This window comes from Gymnogyps californianus, chromosome 6 (assembly GCF_018139145.2).
Source record: "Gymnogyps californianus isolate 813 chromosome 6, ASM1813914v2, whole genome shotgun sequence".
NCBI lineage: Eukaryota > Metazoa > Chordata > Aves > Accipitriformes > Cathartidae > Gymnogyps > Gymnogyps californianus.
Window position 1 is genome coordinate 37,270,997 of NC_059476.1, and position 15,861 is coordinate 37,286,857.

At 46.0% G+C, this 15,861-nt stretch overlaps 1 protein-coding gene across 1 annotated transcript; it reads right to left on the bottom strand.

The window, feature by feature from the left end:
• Positions 1 to 1,738: 1,738 nt before the first annotated feature.
• Positions 1,739 to 11,693, bottom strand: TACR2 (tachykinin receptor 2). The gene is given in 5 exon segments (XM_050899255.1): positions 1,739 to 1,934; positions 3,265 to 3,461; positions 4,081 to 4,237; positions 7,434 to 7,628; positions 11,185 to 11,693. Coding segments are annotated over 5 exon segments (1,254 nt in total).
• Positions 11,694 to 15,861: the final 4,168 nt, after the last annotated feature.

Consider the following 15,861-nt stretch of genomic DNA (forward strand, 5'->3'; position numbering starts at 1 on the left):
TTTAAAGGGTTTAGAGGCCTTACAATCACATTGGCTGGGCATGGGAGAGGTACAGCTTATGTATATGAAATAGTGAACTCTGTGTGTAGGTGTCCTTCAGTTCCTTGGAGCGAGAGTCTTTGCAACCTCTAGTCTGATCCCAGAGATGTGTGCCTTGCAGAGCGTCCCTCCCAAATTGTTTTGAATCCCTAAGAGGGCTAGACAGATAACATCTAGACTAGAAACTACCTGCTAGAATGACTGAAAATAATGAACTTTTTAAGAAGGGCATGCAGCCTTGTGCTCTGTTGTCCCATTAGCGAGACAAGTTTATTGGGCCTCTCTGTAACATGATTGTTCTCCACAGCAGCCAGGGAGGTGAAGAAGATTAAGTGGAGAAGGAAGATATATCTGCTGGTTCCTGTATTGAAACAGACTTGGGAAAATCATATCCCTGAGTACTCTTTCAGTTCAAGCCACGAATCTTTTCTCTGAATTTACTGCAGAATTTAAGCCTGGCAACACTTCGTAGTTTGCTTTCACAGAGCAAAGGGGAATACTGCAAATAACTGGATCTTGTCGACATTGTAGGAGCTTTTTGTATGCTAAGGTATGGCTCCGTGATATTATATACAAACCTGTCATGAAAGGTGAAGGTGATTGTGAGGTGCTACTTACCACACCAGTATTAAATGCTGTATTACTTTTATATAATGTTTGTATTTCAGCTTCTCCTGTTTTGCATGCCTGCACGTAATGCCTCAGGCTTTGAAGATGACATACTTCAGCCTTTATTTTCATATCTGAGAAGAGAACAGTGATGATAAATATGGGGTAAGTCTGGAAAGGGAAGATGGAGGGACTATCTGGGAAAAGACAGCAATGGGTCAGACTGCAGTTAGGACTAAGAGGAGATAGAGGAGGTGGATTCAGTTTGGATCCGTGAACCCTGATGAAGCCAGTGAGCATTCCATACCTGGCTACTGACTCTTCAGAGCGCCTTGCTCTCCAAATTAGGCACCTCAACTAACTATGTGAAGTTGGAGGAATCACTTGGGCATAGTTTAATAGGAAAATGACATCGTATTTTGGTACAAGGTTATAGAAATCCATGCAGTGACGACATCTTAAGGAACTGTTTCTTGCTTTTAACTAATGAGAAATGGTGCTGGTGAAATTGCAGTCATGAAAATCCCAGAATTCAGAAAATTTTCAGGGCAGGCTTTTCAGTCTGGATGTGTTAGTATTTGCCTTTGTTGTAAACAAGCTTTGCTCCGCAGTCTTGTCCGCCTTGGGGCTGCTGAGCCGTGGGACTTAGCTGCCCACGCAGCCCCAAGGCTCCATCCAAACTGGGCCGGATGTGCCCCAGCCTTTCTGCTCCGTCACCTCTTTTCCAGATTTAAGTGTCTTGGTGGAACAGAAAGCAGGAGATCGCTATCTGGAAGAGAATAATTGATATTCTACTGCTTGGCACTGCCTCAGGTCTGCTTCGCTGCTTTTTTGACCTCATGGGCAAAATCTCTATGTTCTGTATTGTAGTTGTTAGTGTAAGGGAGGGCTGAACTTGCATCCATAGCTGGGTGATATTTGGACCTACATGGATATAAGTACTATCAGCAGACTGCTTTCAATGCTGGTGGCATCTGAAAAAGTCCCGTAGGAAACAGTTGCTCCAGACAAAAAGACCTGCCTCAGGCTTCTACAAATCTGCTGCCTTGAAATGGTGTATTAGGACAGAGCCAGAACCGGGAGAAGAAAATCAAAGCGTTAGCTGGGTGAGGGTAAATGATGTCTTCTCTTTCTCATTCAATTGAGTTTCTGTGTTGAAACTTGTTGTTCTTGACTTCCTGTGGGTTGTCTGGTAAAGAGATGGGGATGTAAGTTTAAGTTTGTCTTTCTCAGTTGCTTTTATGCACGGACACCACCGGAAGGCTAATTTGAAGCCAGAACGAAACCTGTAAATGTAAGAAAAGAAATTAAATGGTGAAATGGTCTTTCTAATTGCACAGAGAAAGAACAAATGCATGACTTGGTTCTACCTCTGAATGACCATGGAAATAAAAATTTCTATTGAAATCAAAGGAGTGAGGTGAAGAGCTAAATGTATAAAACCATGGAGGGAAGAGCAATAGGAGTTTATGATCAGATTTCCTTATTATTTTAAGTAAATATGTAAGATCAGTGAAATGGCAGCATGTTTGATGTGCTCAGTAGATGGTGTTGGCCATGCTGATAACAGCATTTGTGAGAAGGAGAGCATCTGGGAAAATACCTGTGTTTACTCACTGGAAGCTTTTTAAAAAACCATGAATAATTAAATGAGGAAGCTGTCTGCTTTCTGAGAGAGGAGGAGGATGTGTTTGGGTGTTTCACGTTAAATGCAGATAGGCTGAATGGGCTGCAAAACTGCCTTCTTTCGCGAGCTTATGGGCAGGATGCTGTTGGAAACGCTCTCAAGGAGTGAGCCTCCCAGCATCACTCTGGAGTTAGGCATTTTGCTGGTGGAGTCCCAGTGAAACTGTACTGGAGGTGCTGGAGGAGGTGTGCTGATAACCATTTATTACCCTTAAAGCTCGCTGCGCACGCAGCTAGGCTGAAGAGAGATGCGGGTTAGGGAGAGGTCTGGCAGTGGGATGTGCCGGCAGGATTTGGCATGGAGATCTGCAGGGCAGCCAGAGCAGCTCCCCACACTCGGCCTCCTGCCGCACCAGCGTCCCGAGAGCAGTCCGTTCTCAGCGCAGAGCAAGAGAGACATCTCTTGGCACGATGGGGTTGTGCTCTCCCAGCCGCTCGCTCGTGGCGGCGTGCCCGGACAGGACTCTCGGCAGGTTGCCCGTGGGCTGCTCCTACTCCCCACGGGGGTGAGCCCAGTGCCTGCGTGGGGGGCTCAGGGCTGCGCTGGGGGGGCAGGGAGGTGGCCTGGGAGGAGCGGGTGGCCGAGCCAGCCCAGCATTAGGTCAGCAGATGCGTTGCAGGGATTACAGATTCCTCCCTCCTTCCTTGGAAATAAGGTGGTCTGCGTATGGAAACGGGTGCAAATGTGGCTGCGCTGATCATACGCCTGCTGCCTGCGCTTTGTTCGGAGGCAGAAAATCTTAAGGGTTGAGTTAAAATCTCACTCGCAGAGTGTGGCTCATCTCACATTATTAGCAGAGTATAAATTAACTTGTCTACTCGGCCTATGGACTGCAGTTGAAAATCACAGTTGTTCTCACCTCAAGAGATTTATGCTTTTTCAGATTGAGATTTTCCTTTTCTCTGTGCACACATGTGCATGCTACTCACCTTTGGTTAAGACAGCAGTATATGATGGGGTTGTACATCGTCGAACTCATGGCAAGGAGAAAGATTGCGAGATAAACCTGCTGAATGTACTTCTGCTGGTAGATGTCTTCCTTGAAGCTCCCCAGGATGAAGTATATGTGATAGGGCAGCCAGCAGACAGCAAAAATGATCACAACTACCACCATGGTCTTCACAAACTAGGAAAAAAAAACCAGTGTGTTATTCCTGGGCCTCTGGGTGATCGTCTGAGCTTGCTGGGGGAATGGGAAATGCTGCTTTTGTTTTGCCCTCCTGAAGCGCTGTGTATGGTATGTAGACCTGGGCTGCTATGGCAAAGAAACCAGCCCTGATGATGGAAACTGGGAACAGGGAGAGAGTTAGAGCAAATGTTTCCCGGTGCACCGCATGGGCTTTCTGCAGAGGAACTGCTTGCAGCTACAACGGAGAGATGTGGTAGGGAAATGCGATAACTGCTGTTACACTGAAACCTCTCCACCCTGTCCAGAGTTCTTCCCTGGTTTATCCTGCGACGTGCAGATTCACTGGACACTGGGCTTTACTCTCTAAGGACTGCCAGGAACTGGCCCACTGCCTACTGACGTGAGCCTTTCTTCCTTGGAGGCTGGCTGATGCATGTAGATCACCATTTTTTTCATGCTTGCTGGGTGATGCCCTTTACCCCCAGCCCAAAATACTTTGTCAACCTTTCATGCCCAATCCCACAAGATTTTGTATCAAATGCAAGCTCCGTTTTGGAATTGGAGCCAGCAGGGCTGGTGCACTGAGGCTAATTATTTTTTAAGTTTCACTTCTGACCTTTTTTTTGGCATTAACTTGGTGTTCGTAGCGGACTCTGTTAACGTGGTTGCCTGGAACTGCACTGCTCCACAGAGTAATTCCTATAATGCTGTATGCAACAAACATCACCATTAAAGGCAGTAAATAAATCAACACGATCACTGCAATGTGATACCTGAAAAAGAAGAACAAGCACATTTTCATAGTCAGTATGTCTCTTTAAGGGCTCTTTCAGAAATTCTTTTGGACGTGTATGTCTGACTCCCATTAACTTCAACCCGAAAGCATGAAGAAGCAGAAATTTTGCCTACAAACATTGTTACAGGGACTTCTGTAAACAGCAAAAGCTCATCTCTCTTGTGTTGTGATGATTAGTCCTTGGCCTGGATTCACTGCTCTTTCAAGACAGAGTAATATCATTTATCTTTTATCAGAGGGTTACAGTCCATGGCCACCTGCGCTGAACTTTGCTATCCCACTGCAGTCAGGGAAGAGAGACGTCTGAGACTTGTGGCTGTAAAAATACAAACCTTTAAATCACGGATATGGAAAAGCAGTATTCCGAGAACTACAGAGTAACTCGACGAATGCAATACTGCCAACAGCTTAATTTGGCAACAGTGAAAAAACCTGGATCAGGGACTGCAAAATGTAGCTGCCTGCTAACAGGGTGCACAAAGTCGGCAGGGAAGACTCTGCAGATAGCGAGGAAGGAATATTGCCTGCTTACAGCATGCAGAAAGTGAGTGGCAGTCATTGCTGTATTTGTGTTGCTGGCTGTTTTTATTTGTGTGTGCACGCACAATTATATATCACCAACAGGCTACTCGGTTACTGCTCCAGCCAAAAGTGCTGGCATCTCCTTCGGCTGTATTTTAGCTCGGCCCTTCCTAGCTTTCCATGTTACCCCACAAGCTTCTGCTGGTTCCCTCATGCTGAGGTTTGATTATTTTAAGCAACCACCATTTATGGGGAGGGAACAACGTGCTCCCTCTGTTACAGCTGCTGTCAAATTAACATAAACAGTGTTAAAACTAGGATTAGGCAGGAGGGCTCTGGCATATGCTGCTGGCAATGACCGCAAAAGGCTGGGTGCAAATGGTCTTTCTCAGTAGGACAACGCTCTGGAGTCACTCGCCGCATTAGCGAGCAGGGTCAACTCCTTTGCAGAGCGCTGTCGACATGGGTGTTGGGGTGCTCGGTGGTGTTTGCTCCTTGGGGTGGCTGCAAATATCAGAGCGGTGGCTGCGTATAGAAAAATATTATATTTGTGAAATGTGACGTGTTTGTCCCTGCCTGTTTTCCACCCTTCCCAATTGTCCTCAGAGCAGCACCTCTTTTGAAGGTCTAATACCATGTGTGGAGCGCAGCAAAGCCCTTTTAGAGTTCCCATCCTGGGAGGAGGAGGAGAGGATGGGAGCCTAAGCTTGAGCACATGGCAAAAAGAAACTTCTAGTCTTGTAGTTTTGCTACTTTGCTGCAAAGTTAACCTGTCACCAGAAAAAAAAATCCCCTGTGGTTAAGGTTCTTTATTTTGGTTAAACTTCTACAAATTCAGTCCCTTCGTATCCAGTATTTCTCAGGCACTGGCAGTCACAGTAGTGCATTGTTTGGGGTTTTTTTTTGACTTGTTTCTATCATAATTATACATATTTTTCCTGCAGAAAAGGATTTTCCTTTGTTCTGAAGTCTAGTAATCTTGAAGGCTGGTTTTACTCAACTACAAAGGATTTGGAGGACCCACAGTCAAAAGAGGAACCCGGTTCTCCATGTCTTTGTTTTTTCTTTGGGTTTCTTAGTATTTCTTTTCCTCGGCATTTGGACTAGCACATGAATGGCTGTACGTGGCTTTTTCTCTGTGGTCTGTATTGCAGGCACCTGTCCCAACAGATCCATCACTCAAGATGATTTCTGGGGAGCGCTGCTTCCAACTTCCTTTCTAGCAGAGCTACTGAAACCTGCAAATCTGAGGCTGTTCAGGGAGAGCGAGCTGGTGAATGAAGTGATGTATTGTGTTCAGGAGCTGCTGCTCTACAGCTGGGGATCCCAGAAAGAACCTGCCCCATTATTTGCTGCGTTTAGGACCAGCCTTTCCAGCCCGCAGAGATTTTGTCGGCATGCTGGGAAACTCTTGTTTCAATCCTTCCCAAACCGTGGATGCAGGAGAAATAAACCTCACACTTTTAATCTGAATGAAATAGTCATCAGTGACTTGCATATAAGTGATTATCTACTATCCCTCCTTCTCACTGGACAGGAGCCTGGCACACTGTGTTCCCCAGCATGTGCCATGGGGTACCAACCAAGGAGCCCTAGGAGGAACATCACCCAACTTGATGTGAGCCTGATTTTACTCTTTGCTCTTCTGTGACTCTGGGGACCGGGGACAACTGACCGCCAGTGGCTGAATATGCTGCAGTGTGGCCAAACTTACATGAAGCTCCTGGAACTTGGCACATATTAGTGTGAAAACCAGTTAGTTTGGTAATAACTAACCGTAGGAGGCATCCAGCTGTCTGCCAGAGATGAAGACTGAGAAGGGAAAAATGTCCCTGGTGCATGGAGCTGGGCAAAAGTGTTCTCAGTGAAGAATGGACACGGGGAGTTTAGCACTTGGTTTGAAAAATTATTTCCATTCTGTTAGTCGATTTGTTCCTTTTCCACAGTTCTTCCATTACTACTTCGTATAAATATGTTTTGCTTGATAAATTTCTCAAACTGCTCTGTGTATCATGTGCTTTGAATAATGGTTAATCACAGCAGATCCCCTAAATGCGGGGTATGGCTTGTTTCATCTGTCTGAACAATCTTGCTTTAAAGCAGGAGGAAATTGCTGTGAGGGTTAGGAGCTTTTGGGAGCGCAGATGTGTGCCCAGATAAGTCAGTCTATAAAACCTTAGGATGTTTGAAAAACGCTCCTCTCCTCCTCACCCCCCTGCAAGAGCAGCATAATTTTTAGCTAATTATGTGGCTTCTCAGCATTAAAGATACCCAGTTTCTTCCTGCCTGATGGAGGGAGAAAATCCAAAATCTTTGGAACCAGGATTTATTGCTTGTTCAGAGACTTTTTGTGCTGGTTTCTCTTAAATCCACTGAGCTCTGTATCTAGGGTTTCTAGATCTTATAACCAGTTTTCAAAGCAAGGGAGGATGGTGCATCACCCTTCTTTACCCTCAGCCATGATCACCCGGCAGCTTTTTCCACAGCTGTCTTTAACTGAGCTTACATGGGCTGCCCCAGACCCGTATTCCCTTGCTGCACGGTTCCCCCCTGCCCTCTCTCCCAGTACTGCCTGTAGCCAGCAGTTTGGAGATTAAATTAATTTCCTAGTTAACTTTCGCACGAATTGGGAGTTTTCTCGTTTCTCTTACGTGAGCTGGTGCTTGGATCCGACGTCGTCGGGCCAGACGACGATGCATTTTGTCGTTCCGTTGTCCGTCATGATCTCGGCGTAGAAACACTGCGGGAAGGCGAGCCCAAATGCCACCAGCCAGATTATCCCTATGATGACTCTGGTGCTTCCAGCAGAGAGCCTGGGCTTGAAGGGATGAATTATTGCCACGTACCTGCAAGAAAAATAGGTAATGCTTTTACAGTTGCATTAGTAAACTATATAACAAATACAGCAAGTGTAAAAACTCACCAGGACGGTATAGTTGGCTTTATTTATAGAGACATTTTGATAACTTCCAGGCTATAAATAATTAGAAGGAGCTAAATCCTTTCTGAAGAGATCGATTGCAAGTCTTAGGGCAGAATATATTAAACCCATGTGGATGGATGCTTCTGGTGTGAGGAGGAAGCAGTCATCTATGCTTTCTGCATATGGTCTTTGCAAGTATTCCCCTTACTTTGAATTTTCCTTTTTTTCTCTTTTTTTAAATTACTTTTCAAATGCTTTATGTGTTTGATCTGAAATTTGTGCTGTGAACTGTTTGTGTTCATTTGGAGTTACACGCTGTTTAATACCGTGCCCTTTTCTCCTTCCTCTACCAAAAAAACCCCCAAACACTCTGTTTCCCCCTAATTATGTCAATCTCCTCTGACGCCCTGTATTATCACAACAGCAGACTGGGGTCTCGAGTATCCTTTACCCTGAATTTTTCCCCACTGATTTTGAGCCGTGGAAAACTCTTGTGCCATCCACCTCTGCCTGTAAATGCTCGAGCACTTGTGCTTGCAGTGGAAGGGAAAGGCTGACCCTTTCGTCCCACACCTGCTCAGAGCCCTCATGGCACATCGGACTATTAGATTACTTGCAAGCCCGGGGCGCTCTCTGGTTTTAAGTTCCCCGTGTAGAAATGCATGGTATCGTAATGAGTACATAATCAATTATGCATTTCTTGTCATGCTTTCCATACTCTTTGTCATGGTTGTTACAAAGGCAAAATAGAGTGGAAAATGCCAATTGCCTCCTAGTTTTCATAGCGAAAATCTGACAAACTCTGTGCTGTCTCTTGGCCAGGCTGTCGGGAGGGAGCTCTGCCCAGCTGCTGCTGCAGGACAGAGGGCGGCTGCACGGACAGACGGCACAGTAAGTAAGCCAGAGCTGCACGGCAGCAGAGCCTTCTTTAGCTATAAAATTTTCATGTCACCTTGCTTTTCGTTAGCTGGTCATAGGCAGTATTATACAATGCTCGAATCTGGTCAGGGAGGAATCAAGTGGTGAATATTCTCCAGAACATTTGCCGACGGAAGTGCCCAAACTGACGATCTGTGGCTCTCAGTGAACGGCAAGTCCCAGGTCTAAATGATGACACCCGCTGTGCTGCCGAAGCCGCCTGCGGCAGCAGCCCGTGTTGCAGATACGGAAGGTATTACAGGGCTGCTGGGTGGAGGCTTTCCCACTCAGCCAGCGGTGCACCCCCGAGGCGAGCCGCGCTTTTAGGCAAGCTCCTGCAAGTTGGGAGATTTACCAGATCTGCTGAGATCTCCTGGCTGCTCTTGCTGTGTGGCAGGGCTGCCTTTGCCTCCCTGCTGCTCGTGCTCCCCGTGCCCTCTCTCCGTGCCCCGCTCCCTGTGATGTCCCAGGATGCTGGGACCATGCTCCCAGCGCCCTTCCTCTGGTTCTTGTCCCACACAGACAAAACAAGCTGAATTTTGGACACTCTTGTACGCTTTCCGAAGAGGGCCTAGGAGACTTTGCTAACTAGAGTGTGAAACTTGAGCTGATATACTACATTTCTGCCTGGAGCGCTGCAGAAAGCGTGCAGTAGGAGCAGCTGCTCCGGTACACAGAGCAGCTTCAAACGGGGAAACAGTGGTCCTAAACCCAACAGTGAGCAATATTGCCAGGGCCTTTTCCACGGCAGACAAAGATTGCTTATAGAGCTGTCACTTCTTAGCCTCCTTCCTCACAATAAACCACTTCAAAAGACATTGTTTTATCAAAGTTAAACAACGGAGCCCAAGTGGACGCAAGTTCTCATAACAATAAATGGGAGCCGCGAGTTTCCAGGAGACAGTGTCAGGATCTATTTTAAGGTTAAGCAAAGAATAGCTAAATATGGTTTGCAGTGGGATGCCAAGTTTTCTTTCTGATCTGTGCCACGTGACTAAAGAGATTTTGGCTGTATAGGTACTTTCACCAAAAGTCCCTAAGGAACAAGAGTAGGGAGACGTGAGGACAGGCTGAAATGATTTAAAAAAAAAAAAAAAAAAATTCTTTGGCAGACCACATGTATAAAATAGCAGTTACCAACAACCCTTGATTTAAAGCCAGGAACAGCAAAAGAGTGTTTGAGTCTAAAACTGAGCTGCCATTGCTTCTAAGTAGGGATTTGCTTTCATCTGGACAACTGCAGGCTGATACACACATCGCTTATCCCTGTGATTATTAGCGATCCTTCCAGCAACCACAGGGGCCACTGCCCTGTACTGTGCCATATCCCCAGCTCCAGTGCAGCTTCAGCGGGCATTACATGCACACGGGGCAAAGCCTTCTTTCTCCTGCTAGTTTGTTCATCTGGTTTGATCTGTCTTATCAATTGCTTCCTGAGGCTGGGTGTGCCAGGGTGAACGGAGCTGCGAGCAGGGGCGGGAGTTACGAAAGCGACCCTGATGACTCAGGGAGCAATGCTTTTCGGATGGCTCCAGAGGGATGCTGGCTCTGCTCCCAAGGGAGCTGGAAGGGCCCTTCGTGGATATGCGCACTTGATAAGGAACGGAGGAAACCTGAAGCAAACTGCAAAGTCAACAGGAGGGCTTGATAAAGGACCACCAGGTATTTCTGGATGCCGGGTCCGGCTGCCCCTTCGCCGTGGAGTCACGACAGGGACATAAGATGGAAAAGATACAGATGTTCCCAGTGCCAGGCAGCGAGTGGAAGAAACAGAGGGAAGATGGGAAGGATGGAGGGAAGGGAGGGCAGAGAGCCTAGAAGGGAGCTTAACCTCCTCTACTTCTTTTACATGCCATTGCCATTAAGAGAGGAAATTCCCATGGACTTTTGGCCACTTTCTAGTAAAAAGAAAAACAGCGTCATGCTACTTAACAATGAGCTGTAAACACATTCAGACTCCACAAATTTAAGCTCGAGTAAAAGAGACTTGGCAGATGTAAGAGAGTATTATGAAAATACCAAATTACCTCAGAAGTCAAACAAAATCCCTGTAATTACTTTCCTCCCTCTTGGAATAAGTCATTCTTGTGAACTATTGGAGCAGACTCTACCATTTCTGATCCAATTCCCATTATTTCTGGTGGTTTGCTGGACTCACAAGCGGGATTGTGGATGCTGATACTTTCAGCATCCTGCAGCACATTCATATCGCTCCAGCTCTGTCCAAATGAGAGATCCTTCTCGTGGTTTAAAAAAAAAAAAAGAGTTTGCAGGATGACTGAGAAACAATTTATGATCAGTAACACGGGAACAATAAAGTACCGGCCACTTCCACTCATTACACATTCGGGTGTGATTCAGACCAGGGATAAGACAAAAAAGCCTTCCTTTCATGCCATAACTAGCATCTAACCCCATAGTCTATTTGCCTGGCACACCTCCCACTTTGCTGATAAGGCAACTGACACGGTAGGTGGGGGGCAAATGCACAAAGTATTGCAATAATTTTTTATAACTTACAGTGGGGTTTTCGGACCTTATCTTCTCCATTCGCCTCTTACCTCTCTGCAGCCACGGCTGTCATGGAGTAAATGCTCACAAACATTGCCGTGATGGGGAACCAGTTCTGAAACCTGCAGAATTCTTCGCCAAAATACCAGACGTTGTGACTGGCGTAAATAAAATTGAAGATGGTATTGAAAGCGGACATCAGCAAATCTGAAAGAGCCAAATTAATGATGAAGTAATTGGTAGCAGTCCTCATTCTCCTGTGCGCAAGAATAATCCAGATGATGGTGACGTTGCCAACGATGGATGTGATAACGATGAAGGAATAGGTGATAGCCCACAAAGCAATTTGCCATCCCGGCTGGGTAAACTGGGTTACTGCTGTCCAATTGCCGCTGTCCTCGAGGGAGTCAGCCTGCGAAATGTTGCTAGCATTTAAAATGGAAAATGTGCTCATGGTTTTTTCTTCGGCTAAGCGTCAAATAAAATCTTCTGGCATCTGCTCATTTTCTTGCAGTAGATGCTGGTGTTGTGAATCCCCATGCATATGACTAAGTGCCATTAGAAAGACATCAGGATGAAATGTCTCATGTCCTCTCGTCCTGTTTTCCAAGTGATGCAATGCAGTTCCAGGAGGAGATGAGCGATACCGAGGGCCGCCTCCTTGCCTGGCATTTTAACCTACGCTTGAAGAGCAAAAACTAAAGAACAACTTTCCCCCTTGAGTTTCTTTTTCTGCTAAAAAAGAAAGAAAAAAGGAAGGAAAAAAAGGGGGGAGGAAGGTGTTTTCCAGGTTAGTGACAGGCGGTGTCTTCCTTTAGATTATTTTTAGGGCCAAGAAAATATAAATGGAAGTATCAAGCCAGAAAACACTTCAAGCGGAAATCCTTTTTCAGGGCAGCGTTTTTCCAAGGCACCAGGTATCTGAATCCTCTGCAGCGGGACTGAGGACATTTGGTTTTCTTTGCCTGCGTAACTGTTAAGTGCGAGGCAGGAGCTGTACTGGGATAAATTCTCTGCAGGGTTTAAGGGGACTTTGAAAGGAGGTGGAGTCTCTTGCAGGCAAAAACTAAACAACCAATTTGACATCAAATGAAACATGGCAAAGTGGTACTTGAAACTTTTGTTTCCCCCCCTCTCCGTTTGTTTTGAAATAACCTCTGAAATGGACATGCTGCTATATCAGGATTTTACAGGCTTAAATGCAAGGGTAGCTACTTTGCCAGGTTTACCAGTCCTGCAATCCTTGCATTTCCAGGACCCTTCCTGGCTTCCTGCGAGCTCTCATAGCAAGAAAGAAAATATATTCAGCACAATTTTAGCAAGGTGGTCTTGCTCTCTGCAACTATTTGGAGGCTTATCTGCATTTTTAATACATTTTAATTAATGGTGACTGCCCTATATAACATGACTCGACCAGCCATATTTAGTAGATTTGGTATGATTTAATTTATTTAAATTACAGCAACATGTCCTGTTGGTGCTTGAAGGGTTGCCAGTGAATAATGCCAGGAGAGAGGCATTTGTGAAGGCCAGACCTGAGCTGGGACTTCTAAGAAGGCTTCAGTGGGAAACTGGCACCCAGGATCTCATGCGGAGCTCCAGAAATCCTTCTGTGGCTGCTCTCTAGCATGGAAACATCCAGGGGAGCCTCAGCTCCCAGCCTCCACACTCTGCGATGCTGAGGGGCTGAACGAGGGGCATTCCCCCTTCAGACCGCTGCATTGCCTTTCCCAGCGTGTGATGTAGAAACTTATTGACCTCACGCATGCAAGGAGGCGTATCTGGTCCTCATAGGAAAGGGGAACCCCTGACTCCCGTCTCTGCTCAGAGCACAGCGCTCTTGCTCGCTGTCAGCTTTGCAGTAAAGGACATAAACATAAGCAACACGTCGAGGCTGAGATTTCAAAGAGTACTTGGCACTGCCTTGTGCCTGCTCTGCTGGAAGCTGAAAGTGTTTCAGGTATTAAAACCTATTTTCAGGATTCAGAAAGTAACATAAAGGAAATAAGTCCCCCTGTGCGTGAGGCACTGGGATGGCAGTAGTTTTCCAGCTCCCGCAGTTGCTGGAGCTGCAGCTGTGCCAGGCTCCCCTGTAACAGGGCAGTATTTATTGGTTCAGGATCCTTTCCATCAGCTCAGCCTGGACTCTTTCCTTGCTTCATTAATTTCTGGAGGCAGCCTTCAGTAAATCCATCACCTAACCACTGCAACTCTTTAAAGCAGGTCATCTCTGATACAGTATTACCCAAGTGTTGTTTTTTAGAAATTAATACCTGTAGCACTGCATGTAATATCTCCTTCTCCTCACGATGGACTTCCCTGCAGGTAATCCCACTCACTTCCCTACCCAGAAACTGCAAAAATACACTTGTACCTATCTTCTCACGTGCATTGCAAAGCTGTTCCAGGCTCTTCTTGAAAGTCTTCCACTGACACCTCATTAAACAGCTTATGAACCTTCCACTTCCTGTGTACAGTCCAGGAGGGCTGTTCCATGATTTGCAATATGAATTCAACAGCTAATAGTGTTCTTCAGATTTTTTTTTTTCCCTTTGGCTTGCTCAAATCTCTTCAAATTCCAAGGAGAATATGGGCACAAACCTCCATATGTTTAGCTGAGAGCGCAGCTAAAGTGCTTTATTAGTCTTCGTTATAGAAAGCAGAACATAAGCAAGTGCTTAGATGTACTTCTTGATGTTTCAATGGTGAAACCATAACCTCTCTCGGCTGACTTTGAAGATGGTCAGGGTGCCCACGTTTCCTAGGAACCTTCTTCCGAACCATCTGCCCCGGTCCCTGCTCTGTTACTCGGGTGATAATCGGAGAGCAGCCACCCTTTGGTCAACATTTCATCATACAAGTCAGCGGGGACTTGCTTTCGTTTATACACAACCACACCTTTTATTCGTTTGCTGGTTGTGCATTGACGAGGTTATCGTCCTGGAGCCTGGCCAGCGATGTAGTGTGTGCTATTGGCCTTTTGACTTCCAAACTGGAGTGATTTTTTACAAAGGCAGGCTCCAAATTCCTCAGGAAAGTTGTACTTGCCTGGGACTACGGGCAAAACCTGCCTCTCCGATGATTTTGGAGTTATACCAGGGAAAGGAACTATCTGAGAGCAGAGTTTTTGGGTTTGGCTGGTTTCACTGTTGTTTTTATTATGTGCAGGATTGTTCAAGGCCAAACGTTACCGTGCTGAGTCACCGATCCCAGGCTTGAGCAAAGAGTGAGAGATGCAAACAAAAGATGCGGGTCTGGAAGGTCAGGAAGGGTGAATGAAGTGCATTTTGTGTTTTGGAAAAATAATACAAGGTAATACAGACAGCAGAGGCTTTAATTGTATCGCATATTGGACTCCGCTTTGGGAGGAAGGACCTTTGTCCAGGGAACAGCTCTGAGAGCGGGACGTGAGGACCATGAGCATCCACCTTGGGTGGGGCAACGTGCAGCCAGACTGCAGCTTGATCAGCCAAGCTTGGGCTGGAAGAAAGCAGCAAAAATGCTGCTGATAGCTCTGAAAAGCTTCGGGTCTTCCTGACACTCCTAGCTAGCTGCAGGTTCACTTTCCTTTTCTGCAGATGTCCTAATGCCCTGGGTCAAACGCTCTGCAGACCATGGCTTTTGAAGACTGTCCATGGGATCTACCGTGCCTTGTACGCGCTTGCAACAACCCCGGTAGCCCTGGAGCTGAGGGAGGAGATGTGGAAGTTACTGATCCTTAACATGAACAAAACTGCCACTAGTTGAGCCACTGGGTGGTCTCGGGAGCAGATGCTGTAATGCACGATCTGCCTCGATGCTGGCAGAGATGCCAAACTCTCGGTTGGAAAACTGCAGCTCTGTGCTGCATCAGGCTGAGGTGGAGAGAGCGCAACCAAGAAGGACCCTCAGCACCGCAGGCAATTCATAACATCTTACTTTAAACCACCGTTTGCTGCTAAATTGTACTAATTGTGTCCAGAAATCTTGCCATTTCATTGTCTAGACAAAGTCTGGGATTCAGACAAAGAAAAGGATTATTCAATTATTTTCACATGGTTTTGTAACAGGAACCTGTTTTGACGTATTGGCTCAGTTCAGAGTGAAAACAACAGGAAAATGGACACTCCTTTTAATTGGCTTCCCCATCCAGCCAGTCGTGCCCTGAAATTTTATTTGCAGAAATCAGAGCACGAACGACAAGGTAAGGCGTTAGGAAAGTCAAACCAAAACAATTAATTTAGTTAAATAGACAAACAAGGAAAAAGCATAAGTGACAGGAATGTGTTTGGATGCGAACGATGCCCGTGGGACATGAAGAACGTGTTGTAGACTCTACGTCCCAGTGCTTTACGCGATACGCGATACCATTTCCAGCTTGCACGCCATTGGTAGGTGTCAGGGATATTTGCAAACTTGTCTCAAAACTGAAGTTGTTGATATTTTAGAAGATGAATGCTTCAGGACATTGTCTTATGTACTATTGTCAGAAACCTAAGAGGTGATGAGCTGTTCTGTCGCTGGCAGGGACCTGGGCTAGATTATGTTTCCCAGAAGCAGAGTTTAGCACTGCATGCAAAAGCAATGGCACTTTTTATAATAGAATTATCCAGGAATATTTTTTAGGCTTTATAAAAGAGCTTTTGGTAGGAACTACTGGTTTATTGTACGTACCTAACAAAATTATGTGCGACTGACCACTTACACAGTTTTACATACACAGCTCAGAGGTTTTCCACAGTCTCTTT